This window comes from Lucilia cuprina, chromosome 4 (assembly GCF_022045245.1).
Source record: "Lucilia cuprina isolate Lc7/37 chromosome 4, ASM2204524v1, whole genome shotgun sequence".
Taxonomy (NCBI): domain Eukaryota; kingdom Metazoa; phylum Arthropoda; class Insecta; order Diptera; family Calliphoridae; genus Lucilia; species Lucilia cuprina.
The window spans coordinates 71,387,361-71,400,217 of NC_060952.1; the positions used below are offsets into that span (position 1 = coordinate 71,387,361).

Sequence of the window (12,857 nt, forward strand, 5' to 3'; positions counted from 1 at the left end):
TTATATATTTTATATTTCTGATTTCAAATCGCGCGACAATGCTTTTATATCAACCACAAAATACAGACTAACATGTTGTTAATTTTAATTTAAAATTTTCTAAATTTCAAGATGCAATGTTATGAAAAGAAAGAAACATTTAATTTGCAGCAATATTTTATATTCTTATTGTTTTTGTTTAACACAACCAACACATTCTAAAGTCGTAGTACAGATGATTAGTAGTAGACTCCGTTGCAGAAATCGTTGCCCCGTCGTCATTGCTAGTTTGCCATTAGATCTTCGGGATAAAAATAGCAATTCTTAAATTAACATCTCAAAAAAATTTTCAATATTTTTTTCTTATTTGAAGGTATGGAAACAAGGTGCAATATACACTGTTAATTTGAATTTGTTAGTATTGTCAACTTTTGTGTCAATTTATAAATTAGGTTTAAACAAAGAATGTACATTATCTTTATCAGAAAAATCCACCCTAAATCTGATAACTTGATCAAATCAAGATTTCAAGATACAAATCCAAGTCTATGCTTGAAAAACTATAATTTTAATCATATTTGAGTTGTTACAACAACGCAAACTGTCATTTAAGATGTCTAAAACTTTATAAACATTTATGGGAAGACTTTAATTTTGATTAAAAATTTGTTAACATGTTTAGTTTTAAATTCAAATTGTAATTAATTGAATTCGAACAAAATTTCAGAAGGTATTTCAAATCCAATAGCAATGGTTGAATATATATTTTTTAAACCCGTAGGTTAATTGAGCAGTCAGTAAGACTAACTTCATGACGTTCATGTAGAATTAATCTTACCAATATTTACCGCTATAAACTGATTGCCTACAAATTGTTTATGAATAAGTTTTTAACATATTCGCAAAAATCCATTTAAATCGCATGATTTTTATTTTTTTTAATTTTTCTCACAATGACATATTTTTTTAATATTGATATCCCACTGTGTTTTCATTAATTGAAACATTTTATTATAATGTGCAACATATTTTGTCGTTGCATTTAAGTATTATTATTGCGTTTATTTTTATATATTTTATATTTCTGATTTCAAATCGCGCGACAATGCTTTTATATCAACCACAAAATACAGACTAACATGTTGTTAATTTTAATTTAAAATTTTCTAAATTTCAAGATGCAATGTTATGAAAAGAAAGAAACATTTAATTTGCAGCAATATTTTATATTCTTATTGTTTTTGTTTAACACAACCAACACATTCTAAAGTCGTAGTACAGATGATTAGTAGTAGACTCCGTTGCAGAAATCGTTGCCCCGTCGTCATTGCTAGTTTGCCATTAGATCTTCGGGATAAAAATAGCAATTCTTAAATTAACATCTCAAAAAAATTTTCAATATTTTTTTCTTATTTGAAGGTATGGAAACAAGGTGCAATATACACTGTTAATTAACTCATAAACTGCATGTAAATATAAATTATGTTGGGTGTGAAAAGAATATGATTGTACTCTACTCATATACTTTAAAAAAATTATAAATAGATAGATAGATAGATAGATAGATAGATAGATAGATAGATAGATAGATAGATATATATAGATAGATAGGTAGATAGACAGATAGATAGATAGATAGATAGATAGATAGATAGATAGATAGATAGATAGATAGATAGATAGATAGATAGATAGATAGATAGATAGATAGATAGATAGATAGATAGATAGATAGATAGATAGATAGATATTTGTATATAAATATTAAGATCTCACACATATTGTAGCTCAAATTTTTAAATACTTATATTAACTAAATAATATTTTAAAGAATAATTATAAGATGTAAAATCCATACGATTGTCTCTACCAGTCCGTGTATGTATACGTACATTATTACTTAAATTTTTATTAGGCGTAACATTTTTATAAACAATTCTTTTTCAAATTTTTAATCTACAATAATTGTTAATAAGTTAAACAATTGCCGAATCTCTACTATTTGTTTAATTAGTGGCATTGTTTAGTGATATACAAAAAATAATATTATTAACGCAAAATTAAAATTTAAATGGGGAAAAACTGGAGATACCATGGACAATACTTATTATGTATGTAAGTGATTACGTTATTTCTTAAAAATAAAAAACTTTCAGACAGCGACACAAGTACTTAGACAATCAATATTTTGGTTATACTTAAGGACCACATAGACTACACAAGCGGCTTGACAAACATACTGGTATTTTACGGTTGAGCAAGCCTGTTGTTTAGTGTATGAGGGTGTTTCGTGTTTGTACAAATGCTTGCGGTTTGCTTGTACAAAAATTAAAAAATTTTGATTTTTACACAAACATATTGAATTTTTGTCAAACCGTTTGTATTGTTTATATTAATAAATAACCAATTTTTTACAAAATTTTTATTTCGAAAAAAGATTTACATCTGTATCTTTGCAAGTCCACAAAAACGTGAAAAAATCGGTGTTTGTACTAGCAATGTTTGTGTAGTGTGTTTTGAAATGAAAAAAGTATGTTTGTCAAGCCGCTTGTGTAGTCTATTTGGACCATTAGAAATAGGCAATAAATTTTAAAAAAATATATAAATTATATATTCTGCGAGGATGAATACATCTAAATTCTCGAATTATAAGTCACTCCTAATAATAATTCAAATGGTAATACATTTAAACTTTTTATGTTGCAAAAGCATTCTATAAACAAACGCATAATATCTCGCTCACACGATGTAATTATTCGTCATTCGCGCTCTCTTTCTTACGTAATTCATTTGAACTATTTACGAATAACGAATTAATGAGTGTCATCTTTAATTTTTATCTGGTTCTTTAATATTTTGCTCGAAACTGAAACCAGTGGGTACTAACAGGTGACATCATTAGCATCATTATTAACAATTTTGTTTACATAGACTTGTATACAGGCTTGAAACGTACTATTGTCAAATTATTGTAAAGAAATATATGATCGGAAATTTCCATCTGTAATTTATTATTTGCCAGTATAATTTTCAACTTTTTTTTTTTTTTTGCATATGGGCCCTTAGCTCATTGTGCAATTAGTGCTGATTAAATATATATACGTTTTCTTTAGTTAATTGTAATATTTTAGTTATTTAGTCATTCTGACGTAAAAGTAAGTTCTTCACAGCTCATAAATACAAAATATATGAGTGATTTTATATGGTGCTTTTGTGTGCAGTTAATATGCAACTATTATAATTAATAGACAAAATAAAAAATTAACATATGTATTACGGATTTTTTTTTTCTGTTTTCAAATTAGAAAATTGCACTTCATTTGATTTAAGAAAATCTTTAGATTTGAATGAGCACATTTTATTAAAATATTTTTTTTAATTACTTTTAGCGAGAATTCGTTATTCCCAAAAAGAAAAATATCACCTTAATGTATATGTAAAAAATCATTACACATCAGTGAAATATAAAAATTAACTTAAAATTTTATACTTAAACTTTTGATTGGTATACGTTATTATTAGTATAATTTAAAATTAAATGGCACATCATAAATTTAATGACCGTTAATATTGGACCTAGACCCACAAAAGTATATATATTCTGTGTCCACATAAAATTCTAAGACGATCTAGCCATGTCCGTCCATATGTCTGTTGAAATTACGATGTAGATCACACGGAAGGAGCTAGACAGCTGAAATTTTTCGTACTGATAAGGTTTGCTTGGTATTGAAAATGTGCAATATCGGTCACTTTTTCGGGTAGTCCCCATACTGGACCTCCAAAAAACAGCTCAAATTCTGCATAAAAAAGTTTTATATTAGTCGAAAACATTCTGCAAAGTTTTTTGAGGATCGATCCATAATTGACCCTACCGCCATACAATGTCCCCTTTAAAAAATGACATTAACATTAATTTCTGACCTAAAGGTTCGAGTATAGCAATGAAATTCGCTATTAGTAAGTTTCTTTCAAGCCAAAACATCTCTACCAATTTTTTAAGATCGGTCCCTTCTGGAAATGACTATAACGCCCATTACTTGCTTAAACATATGAATATAGTGTGACTGCAGAAATTTACTTTAACGCTTATTACACAAATCTCTCGAGCAGAAATCTCTCTACTACTCCGACATATAAGGTCCCTTCTGAAAATGACTGTATCGACCATTACTGCCCTTCAAAAATTTACTTTAACGCTTATTACTGGCTAAAAAAATACGAATATAGCAATGAATACCTTAGCAAATGCCGTTTCCCATCAGCGAAAATGCCGAGAAAACACCATCTGGTTCTGAAATTTCTTGCAAATCTTATGATTGCCTCTCTAACCATGCCAGATACAATGACCATCTCTATGTTAACCTCAGCCTCTCACCGCTCTATGCTACCTAATATACAAGGTGGAAATTGGAGTCCATAGAAATGGTCCCCTCCATATCCTCTAGACACAATCTACGAAACATCATTTAGAAATTTCAATTTTTTTTTAATAAGTGTCTTGCACTAGTTTAACATAAGTGTGTGCCTTAAAAGACCCCTTTTCCTAAATAATAAAACATTAAATGAGAACAACTAAAAATCCTAATAATGTACTTGTGCAAAATAGAAAAAATAAGTTCTTCTCTGAACAGCACAGACAATTTTCGAGTACCATTGATCAGTCTAAAAATACTATTCCGACAAACAAGTCACAAATACTTTTTACGTGCAAAATTTTTCATTTTTGCACTACCCACTAACAGTGTTCGCTCGTTATGTGCTGCTATTTTTAACAAATAAAATCTAAAAGAACAAATAATTAAAAATACTAAATAAAAATTACAATAAAAGTGTGCTAATTAAGTAGACATGTAAAAAAATTAAAAAAAAAAACATCAAATACCGATGACGAATATATTGCAATAATTTGAAAAGTAGTTAAGAATGCCACCAAAACGTGTACCACCACAGGTGCCAAAGAAGCCAAATCCCAGTCTCACCTATGAGGTGTTAATCTATTTGAATTCCTTCTATTTCGGCATGTTCGCTGGCTGTGAACTTGCGATGAGTCTCCTTAAGGCAATAAATCTGACCTATCCAATGGATATATTGATTAGAGACATGTGTGTTATATTTGGATTCTGTCTGTTGGAAACGATACGCATTATAATGGGCCGCAAGGGAACCCTAGCAGAGCGAGGTACATAAATTAATGTTAAAATTAGACAATAAGAAATAAGTAAAATGTGTTGAAATTATTTATTTTATGCGAGTAAATTTACGTTCATATGTACATTCATGTGCATCTGTTTTCAATACTTAATGCTGCTATTTTTCAATATCGTTAAAATACAATAAAAAATAAAACATATACAAACATACATATGTACTTCTTCGTTGGAAAAAATTTATCGAAAGTTAATTAAATTGAATATTTATCGTTTAAATTCTAAACATATAATGACGACAGACTATGTTTTTGTATAATCAAAAGTAGCCAAACATTTAGCTTGATTTACACGATAATTAATTGGGTCAAATGTAGCTGTTGACAAAGAAATACTAAAAAAAATTTTGAATGGTTGTTAATTCAAATGCTTAATATTTTCAAAATCTATTCTTGATTTTTTTTTATTTCTTTACAAAACATAATATATTTGATCTTTCTCATTAAAGAACTTGTTTGCTTATATAAAACTTATCTTTGCTGATTTTTGTCCTTCGACCAAAAAAATATGTAGCAAATTTGATCAAATTATCTTGAAAATTGCGACCTTTACGTTTTGCACAATATTGGGTGTTACAAAAATCAGCACAAGATGTCGAGGTGCTTTACAAGCACTTTGTTTAAGTAATCGAGCTATCTAATCTGTTGCCATCTGTGCCGTGGCTTAACTTCCGAAATGCATCACTTCCGTTTATAGCCACAGCCATCAGATAAGACAAAAGCTTTGTTCTTAATCATAGAGAACACACTGTGATAAGTCTGGTATGAACAGAGTAAATCCTGAACATACCTGAACAAGGAAGGAAAATTCAATGGCATCATTTGTATGCGACACATTTCATCACCATGGCATAGCATCCATTTATTAGACACACTAATGGAGAAAACATCCGGCACACTTATTCTAAGTTTATAGGTGAATAAGTTCCATATACCCCTTCATTCATCTCGTATCTTATACACCAAGTTATTTCCAATGTAAAGTGCAACAGTTACTCCTCTGTGGGGTATATGTTGACTCCTGTGAATTTTAGTTTAAACAACAGCTACCACGTGCTGTCCGAAGGGACCTTTCCAATAAATGCGACAAGAAAAGGTCCGAAACTCTGCCCTGCGCTCTAGCGGTTCATGTGGTACCATATTTTGTGGTTCTCTGGTTCCAAATAAAGGCCGGGGATATATTTGATCATCACCAGTTTAAATTCCCGGCACTCGTGACACCTCTTTGATGGTGACACACTAAGTTGGGGCTTTTATCAAGGTTACATGCCCCCAGGGGGAAATATCTGCACAAACGCATAATGCCCTGCCCTCTATAATGACATAATTTAAATTAAACACAAAATTACAAGTTAAACATGTAAACTGTTCTTTATAAGCTTGAAATATAATTCCAAGAAATGTGCTCTAAGGCGGCTTGAAAATATTTAGCTCGTTTCTACAATAGATAGTTAATATTGTGGCCAGGAGAGTAATACTCAATGTGAAATGTACACTGTAGATCCATCATCATCAATTTAGTAGAAATATAGTTGCCACTTTGGTTATTTTTAATCAAATTAGTTATATAATTTTATAATGTTTTAAGATTTATACATTTATGAAAGCAACCTTTACAATTGATACCTAAAATCCAAATAAATAAATTTCATCTAAAATTTCATGTTAATTTCCTTTTACTTATTCAGTTTTTATACCCTACACCACTATAGTGGTGCTGATGTTTGTAACACCCAAAAATTTTGATCCTACACCCACCATAAAGTATATCGACTAAGAATCACTGACGTTAATACACGTTAATTCCTCTACCAAAATTTATAAGGATATTCCCATATTTACCCCTACTCCCCTATGAGCCCTCTCGTAGAAAATCTCTTTTTTTGTCAATAATACATAAAAATATTCCGCAATACAGTTAAAAAACATATTAAATGCTTTATTTTTAATTTTATTATCCACTTTTTTACATACTCATTGGTGTAGGGTATCATATCGCCGACAATGTCCGACTTTACATTCATACTTGTGTAATTTTACAAAATATTTATATAAAAACAATTTATTTCAACATTTATTTACTCTTTTCATTACAGGTTGGCCTGCAATTATGTCAGTTTTTCTAACTGTACCGTGCTTTCTTGGTGTAACCTATATATTACTTTTACAAAAATATAAAATACGTTTAGAATATGTACTTTGTACTTTACAATTGGGTCTATATCTCACCGAAATTTGGTATGCCATATACTTTGTTTTTTCACTATGTCGTCCAGTAACTTATGATTAGGACTAAAAACCAAACAAAAACTAAAAAAAAGAATTATATACCTATAAAATAATTAAAAAACATAATATACTCGTAAAAATTTATGAAACTTTATATAAAATTCAAAACAAACAACACGTAAATAAAATTTAAAAAATAAATCTAAATGTAAGTGTAAAAGGACCCCTCTGTAATTTATAAACGTTTAGAAAATTGTAGTAAATTTATAAAAATGTAAAAGAAAATTAAGAAAACTGTTATACAAAAAAAAAAGAAATAATAAATGTAAATTTTCTTCAAAAATTTATGTAAAACTGATTAAAATTTATAATTATAAAGTTTAAATAAAATAATAATGTTAACAATACAAAATCAATTGGAACCAATATAAGACAACAAATAAATATTTATATAAATAAATTATTATTAATTATTGTAATTAATATTATTTTTAATTTGTCAAAAAGAATATAAATAAAACAAAACATTTAAGACAATTTTTTTCTGTAAAAATGTGTGGTTTATTCACAAAAAAAAATAATAATAATTTCACTACAAAAAATTATAAAAAAAAATATATGAAATAAAGAACAAAAAGAACTGCATATTTTGGATTTGTTTATAAAAAAATATATATATTTAAAATTTAAGAATTTGTAATTATACTTACAAGAAAAAAATGTAAAAACACAGTGTCTTTAAAACAAAATAAAAAACAATTAAACAAATATTTTCAATAATTTTTTAATAATTTATTTCGTTTGTATTTAATTAACTACTTATAAGAAAACAATTTTTTGTTTCTTCTTCGATTTCCATCAATGCGTATATTAAAAAAAAACAGCTCATTCTAAATATAAAAAAAAACATAGAAAAAATCTAAACTTAAAAACAATCTCTATCCTTAGGATACATAAGAAACAAATAAAAAAATAAAATTAAATTTCCTTAAATAAAAAATAGTAAATGTTTTACCATTAATTCATCTTCTAAATGTGGAACATAGTTAATATTAAACTAGAGCTTTTCAACTGTCAATATTATTATATTTTTAAAATGTTTGACAAACAAGTTCTTTTTATAAGCTTAGTTCTATTATATTTTCCGTTTAAGTCATAATAATCAGACAGAATTTCAAAACCAGCTCTTTATCTGTACTATGGTCTTTATAGATCAATTCCTTCATCATTCTATTTAAGCATTTAAATGTAATCAATTAAAATTCATTCATTAATGCTCATTTTCGGAATAGGTACCTTAATAAAAGATTGGGTCAATTATGTATCAGACCATAGGAAAATTTAAAAAAAAAAATAGTTAATACTGCGTCAAGAGTTAAAATGGGATTAATCTTATAAATGTTGGTAGAGGGATTTATGTTTATATTAAAAATATTTATAAAGAATTTTATCGCGACGCTAGAAATTTAGACTTATTCAAAACTAAGTTTTGCCAATTTTTGTATGGATACTAAAACATTTTACATAATTCATAACTCACAAAGTGATTCTGAGCCAATATAAGTATTTTAAGTTGCATGTATGACCAATATTTTTGGATGTTAAGAACACCAGTAGAAACGCATAATAAATATCCTGTCCACTTTTGGATACATTTTGTAATCAACCGATCAAACTTTTGCACAAAGACCTAAAGAAAAAAAAGCCAAAAGGACCTTCAAAATTATTATGTGTAGAACCGTTCACAAGTCCTCTTTCCTGAAGTAAATTTAAAACTCATTAACACAAACAATTTTGGTAATGTAAAAAGGGTTATAACGCTTTTCAACCATTTGAAATTTAGTACTCTGCAAGAGCTTACATTGAAAACTAATGAGTTCAAAGTCGCTTTTCGAAATGTTTTCATTATATATTCAATACCTACTTCTAAGTACATGCAAATAGGAAGTAAAAAAGTTGTTTTGTTTCACCCACACAAAACACGAACCTATTCTAAAAAGAAATGCAGACATTACGTAGTAGTCAGTGAAAAGTAAGTGGTTATGTAAATACAACTAATTAACTAGTTTGTGCTGGAACTTTTTCATTACTGAGTTTTTGCTGAATTCTAAAATCCTGCTAAATTAAATAGATTTGTTTGAATTCAATTTATTAAAAATTCATTCAATATGTAATAGAAGGGTTTCAGAATATAATTCTCTTAGAAATTAATGAAGTAATATAAAGCCAATATTGTGAATATTTAAAACAGATTCCGGGTTCCTTTTAATGCTGTTAAACTTGGACTAAATTTTGACATAATCGATTCAGCAGTTTAGGTGTAATTGTCAAAAATGCAGAAATACGAGGCTATCTATCGAACGAACTAAAAACATTAAAAGAACACGATACCTTTTGCCCAATTCGGAAATAGTTGCTATTTTATAAAATCTGTATACCATTCTTATTTTTTTTATAAACGATTTATAAATAAATATATATCTAAAGATTAAAAAAATATAAATTGGAATTTATTATAAATTTTTTATATTTAACCTTAATAACAAGTTTATTTTAGTTTTAATAACTTATTTAGACTAACAATCCAATAAAATATAATAATATTGACAGTCATAATGTACTTTTAATAAAAAACGTTTTAAAAAACCTACCGACTAGACGATAAATACAAATACATAAATTATAAAAAGAAAATCATAATATTAATGAAATCATAGTAAAAATTCCCATTTCAAAACAAAATGTTTATAAATTTTGTGTACTCGTATACTTTTAAGGTTTCAGTCTTGTTTCAAAAGGCGATAAAACAGATTTAAAATAAAAAAAATATTTATTTAGCCTTTAAAAGTCTAATAACAAATTTATGTTGTGGCCATTATATTAATCCGTAAAAATTGAAATTTTGTTTATTTTTTTTTAAATCGGAAATTTTTTGAAGTTATAATTTTTAATTTAAACAGTTAACAAAGTGATAAATCTGTTTTCGTAATAAATCTAACCTAAATAAAATGTATAAATTTAAAACGCACCATAATTTTTTGTACGATTTTTAATTTTTAACTTTTATAAAATTTACTTTGTAAATCTTTAAAATATTAAACAAACCAAAAAAATACTACTAAATTCAAGACAAAAACTATATAAAATGATATTAAAGTAAAAAACAATTAAATAATTTTGAAAATATACAAAATCATTAAAACAATTTAGTTATTAATATACCAAACAATTTTTTATTTTTGTTATTTGTAACTATATTAAAAAATTGTTAACAGAATTGTTTTAATTTTATATATTATATATACTTATACACACAAATAATACTAATGAATAATAACTGATGAAAACCATTGAAATATAGAGAAACAGATATAAATAACAAAATATAAAAATTAAGAGAATTAATAAAAAAATATATATAGTAAATAACTTTAATTTAGTTAATTTATTTTATTAAACATAGTAAAACACGTTAAATACTGTTAATTTTAACAAAAAAAAGAGTTATTTAAGTTTAATTATTAAATTTAAACAAAAAATACAAATAAATAAAATGATAATATAGTCCTTGTAATAATGAATCCCAAAATAACGAGTTTTAATTACAAAATTGAGGAAATCGTAAATTAATAATAATATGTTAAAGTTGTTGTTCATTTCTCAATGATATATATAACTTTTGAATTTTCAAAACTTGCCATTGATAAAATACAACTCTTCATTAATATAAACAAATAGCAGCTGCTTTTGTTTCAAATCCATCCTGTTCCCATGAAGATAAATAACAAGGCATGTGAACAAATAAATATTTGTAAATCAACCGCATGAACAACATTTTTCTCTGAAACATATGTAAAAGAATATTATTGTTGGTATAACAAAACATAACAGAAGCACGGATTGTCATCAACAACAAAAAATGTAAACAAAACCATTATAAAAGTATTTTTAGTGAAAAAAAATCTGGCAAAATAGCGGTTTCTGAAAATTAGAGGTTTCTGAAAACGGAAAACAGTTTATTCACTATCGAGAATAACTATTTCTATTGAAATCCAGGGATGTCACTTGCGAAAAATTAAACGTTTCTAATACAAAGTGAATAATTTGTAGATTAGATTAGTAACTTCTAAGTGTGTAAAAAGTACTTTTTGGAAATTTCGACAAAAAGTTGTTAATTTTTTTTCAAAATTTTTAGTTAGTTTAGTTTAAAAGGATTGTATACCAAGGTATACATCCACTCGGAGGCACAAGGGGTCCACTGTGATAAATTTCAACTTAAAATTTGAAGTTGTTATCGATAATACCAAATTCAACTAAAGAAGAGTTGAGTTGTAATCCAAAGTTGTTTATCCATCCATTTTTTAATATTAAGCTTCTGGAATACTTCTGCATTTTTGCAATCTTTTGTTACAATTTTTTGTTGATAGATTTTATGCCCCTGCTAATACTGCGGTTTATTTAAGGTGCTATTAGATGACATGTATTTTACATATGTACTGTCAAATTTTCCATCTGTAAAAGTTGTACATATCGTCTGATACATATGAAACATTGCATATGTTTCATACATGTGGAAATACATATGTAATTTTTGATTAGAGCGTGCTCCATTTTCGTGTGACAAATATAAACAAAATTAATTACTTTTACCCCCATTATCACAATGTCTGGTTATTTTTTATCTTAAGGTTAAATTGACAGTTTTCATACAAAAAATATTTTAACCGGCAGAATAACTTTCGGTTGAACGATAACCGGAGGTGGAGTTATCGGGGCTTATAGGTTATGTCTTATGGAAAAACACAGGCTGGTGTGATAGCAAAAATTATGCAGTGCATATGTAAAATACATGTTGTCTAATAGCACCTTTATATACACATGTAGATCAAGGCAAATTCACATAAGGCAACAACACGTATATTGTTTTTGAATTTGGTTCACGTAGATGACAAAAACAGTATGCGAAGAAAATATATTCTGAATTGATTTGTATATGTTTCTAAAGAAAAATTCTATTACGGCAGATTAACTTACAGATTTTATGTATGTTGCTAAAGTTTTGTAAAAGCATATAAAGTAAAAAAAAAACGATATTACGAATGAATGGAAACATCTTTAATATAAAATATAAAACAAAATTAAGAAAATATTTATAATAAAAATGTATAACAGCCCCTATAGAACAAACGAAATCATGTAATTTCGAGAATACGATTGAAATCTAAAATAAATTATGTAGTGTAAAAAGTACCTCATTCTACAATTATGCCCAAAACGAAATAAAAATATAGAAATTGTTTAAAAATTATAATAAAAGTTATAATAACATCATCCTTCGCCTGGGTAACAATCTTGTCGCGATGCGAGGGCTTACGTACACTCTGTTGTCAGGGCCTTCTGAGTTTATTGGCTTTAAACCTCTACTCGCGGTGGGTTCTGG

General features: G+C 27.1%; 1 protein-coding gene across 1 annotated transcript; it reads left to right on the forward strand.

The window, feature by feature from the left end:
• Positions 1-4,646: 4,646 nt before the first annotated feature.
• On the forward strand, positions 4,647-7,518 carry LOC111676156 (transmembrane protein 216). The gene is made up of 2 exons (XM_023437054.2): positions 4,647-5,161; positions 7,285-7,518. The coding sequence occupies exons 1-2, from the start codon at positions 4,906-4,908 to the stop codon at positions 7,476-7,478; spliced, it is 450 nt and encodes a 149-aa protein (XP_023292822.1). The 5' UTR covers positions 4,647-4,905; the 3' UTR covers positions 7,479-7,518.
• Positions 7,519-12,857: the final 5,339 nt, after the last annotated feature.

Coding starts and splice junctions, on each gene's coding strand:
- LOC111676156 (XM_023437054.2), top strand. CDS start 4,906: ATGCCACCAAAACGTGTACCACCACAGGTGCCAAAGAAGCCAAATCCC. Junction 5,162..7,284: donor GGGAACCCTAGCAGAGCGAG/GTACATAAATTA, acceptor TTTTCATTACAG/GTTGGCCTGCAATTATGTCA.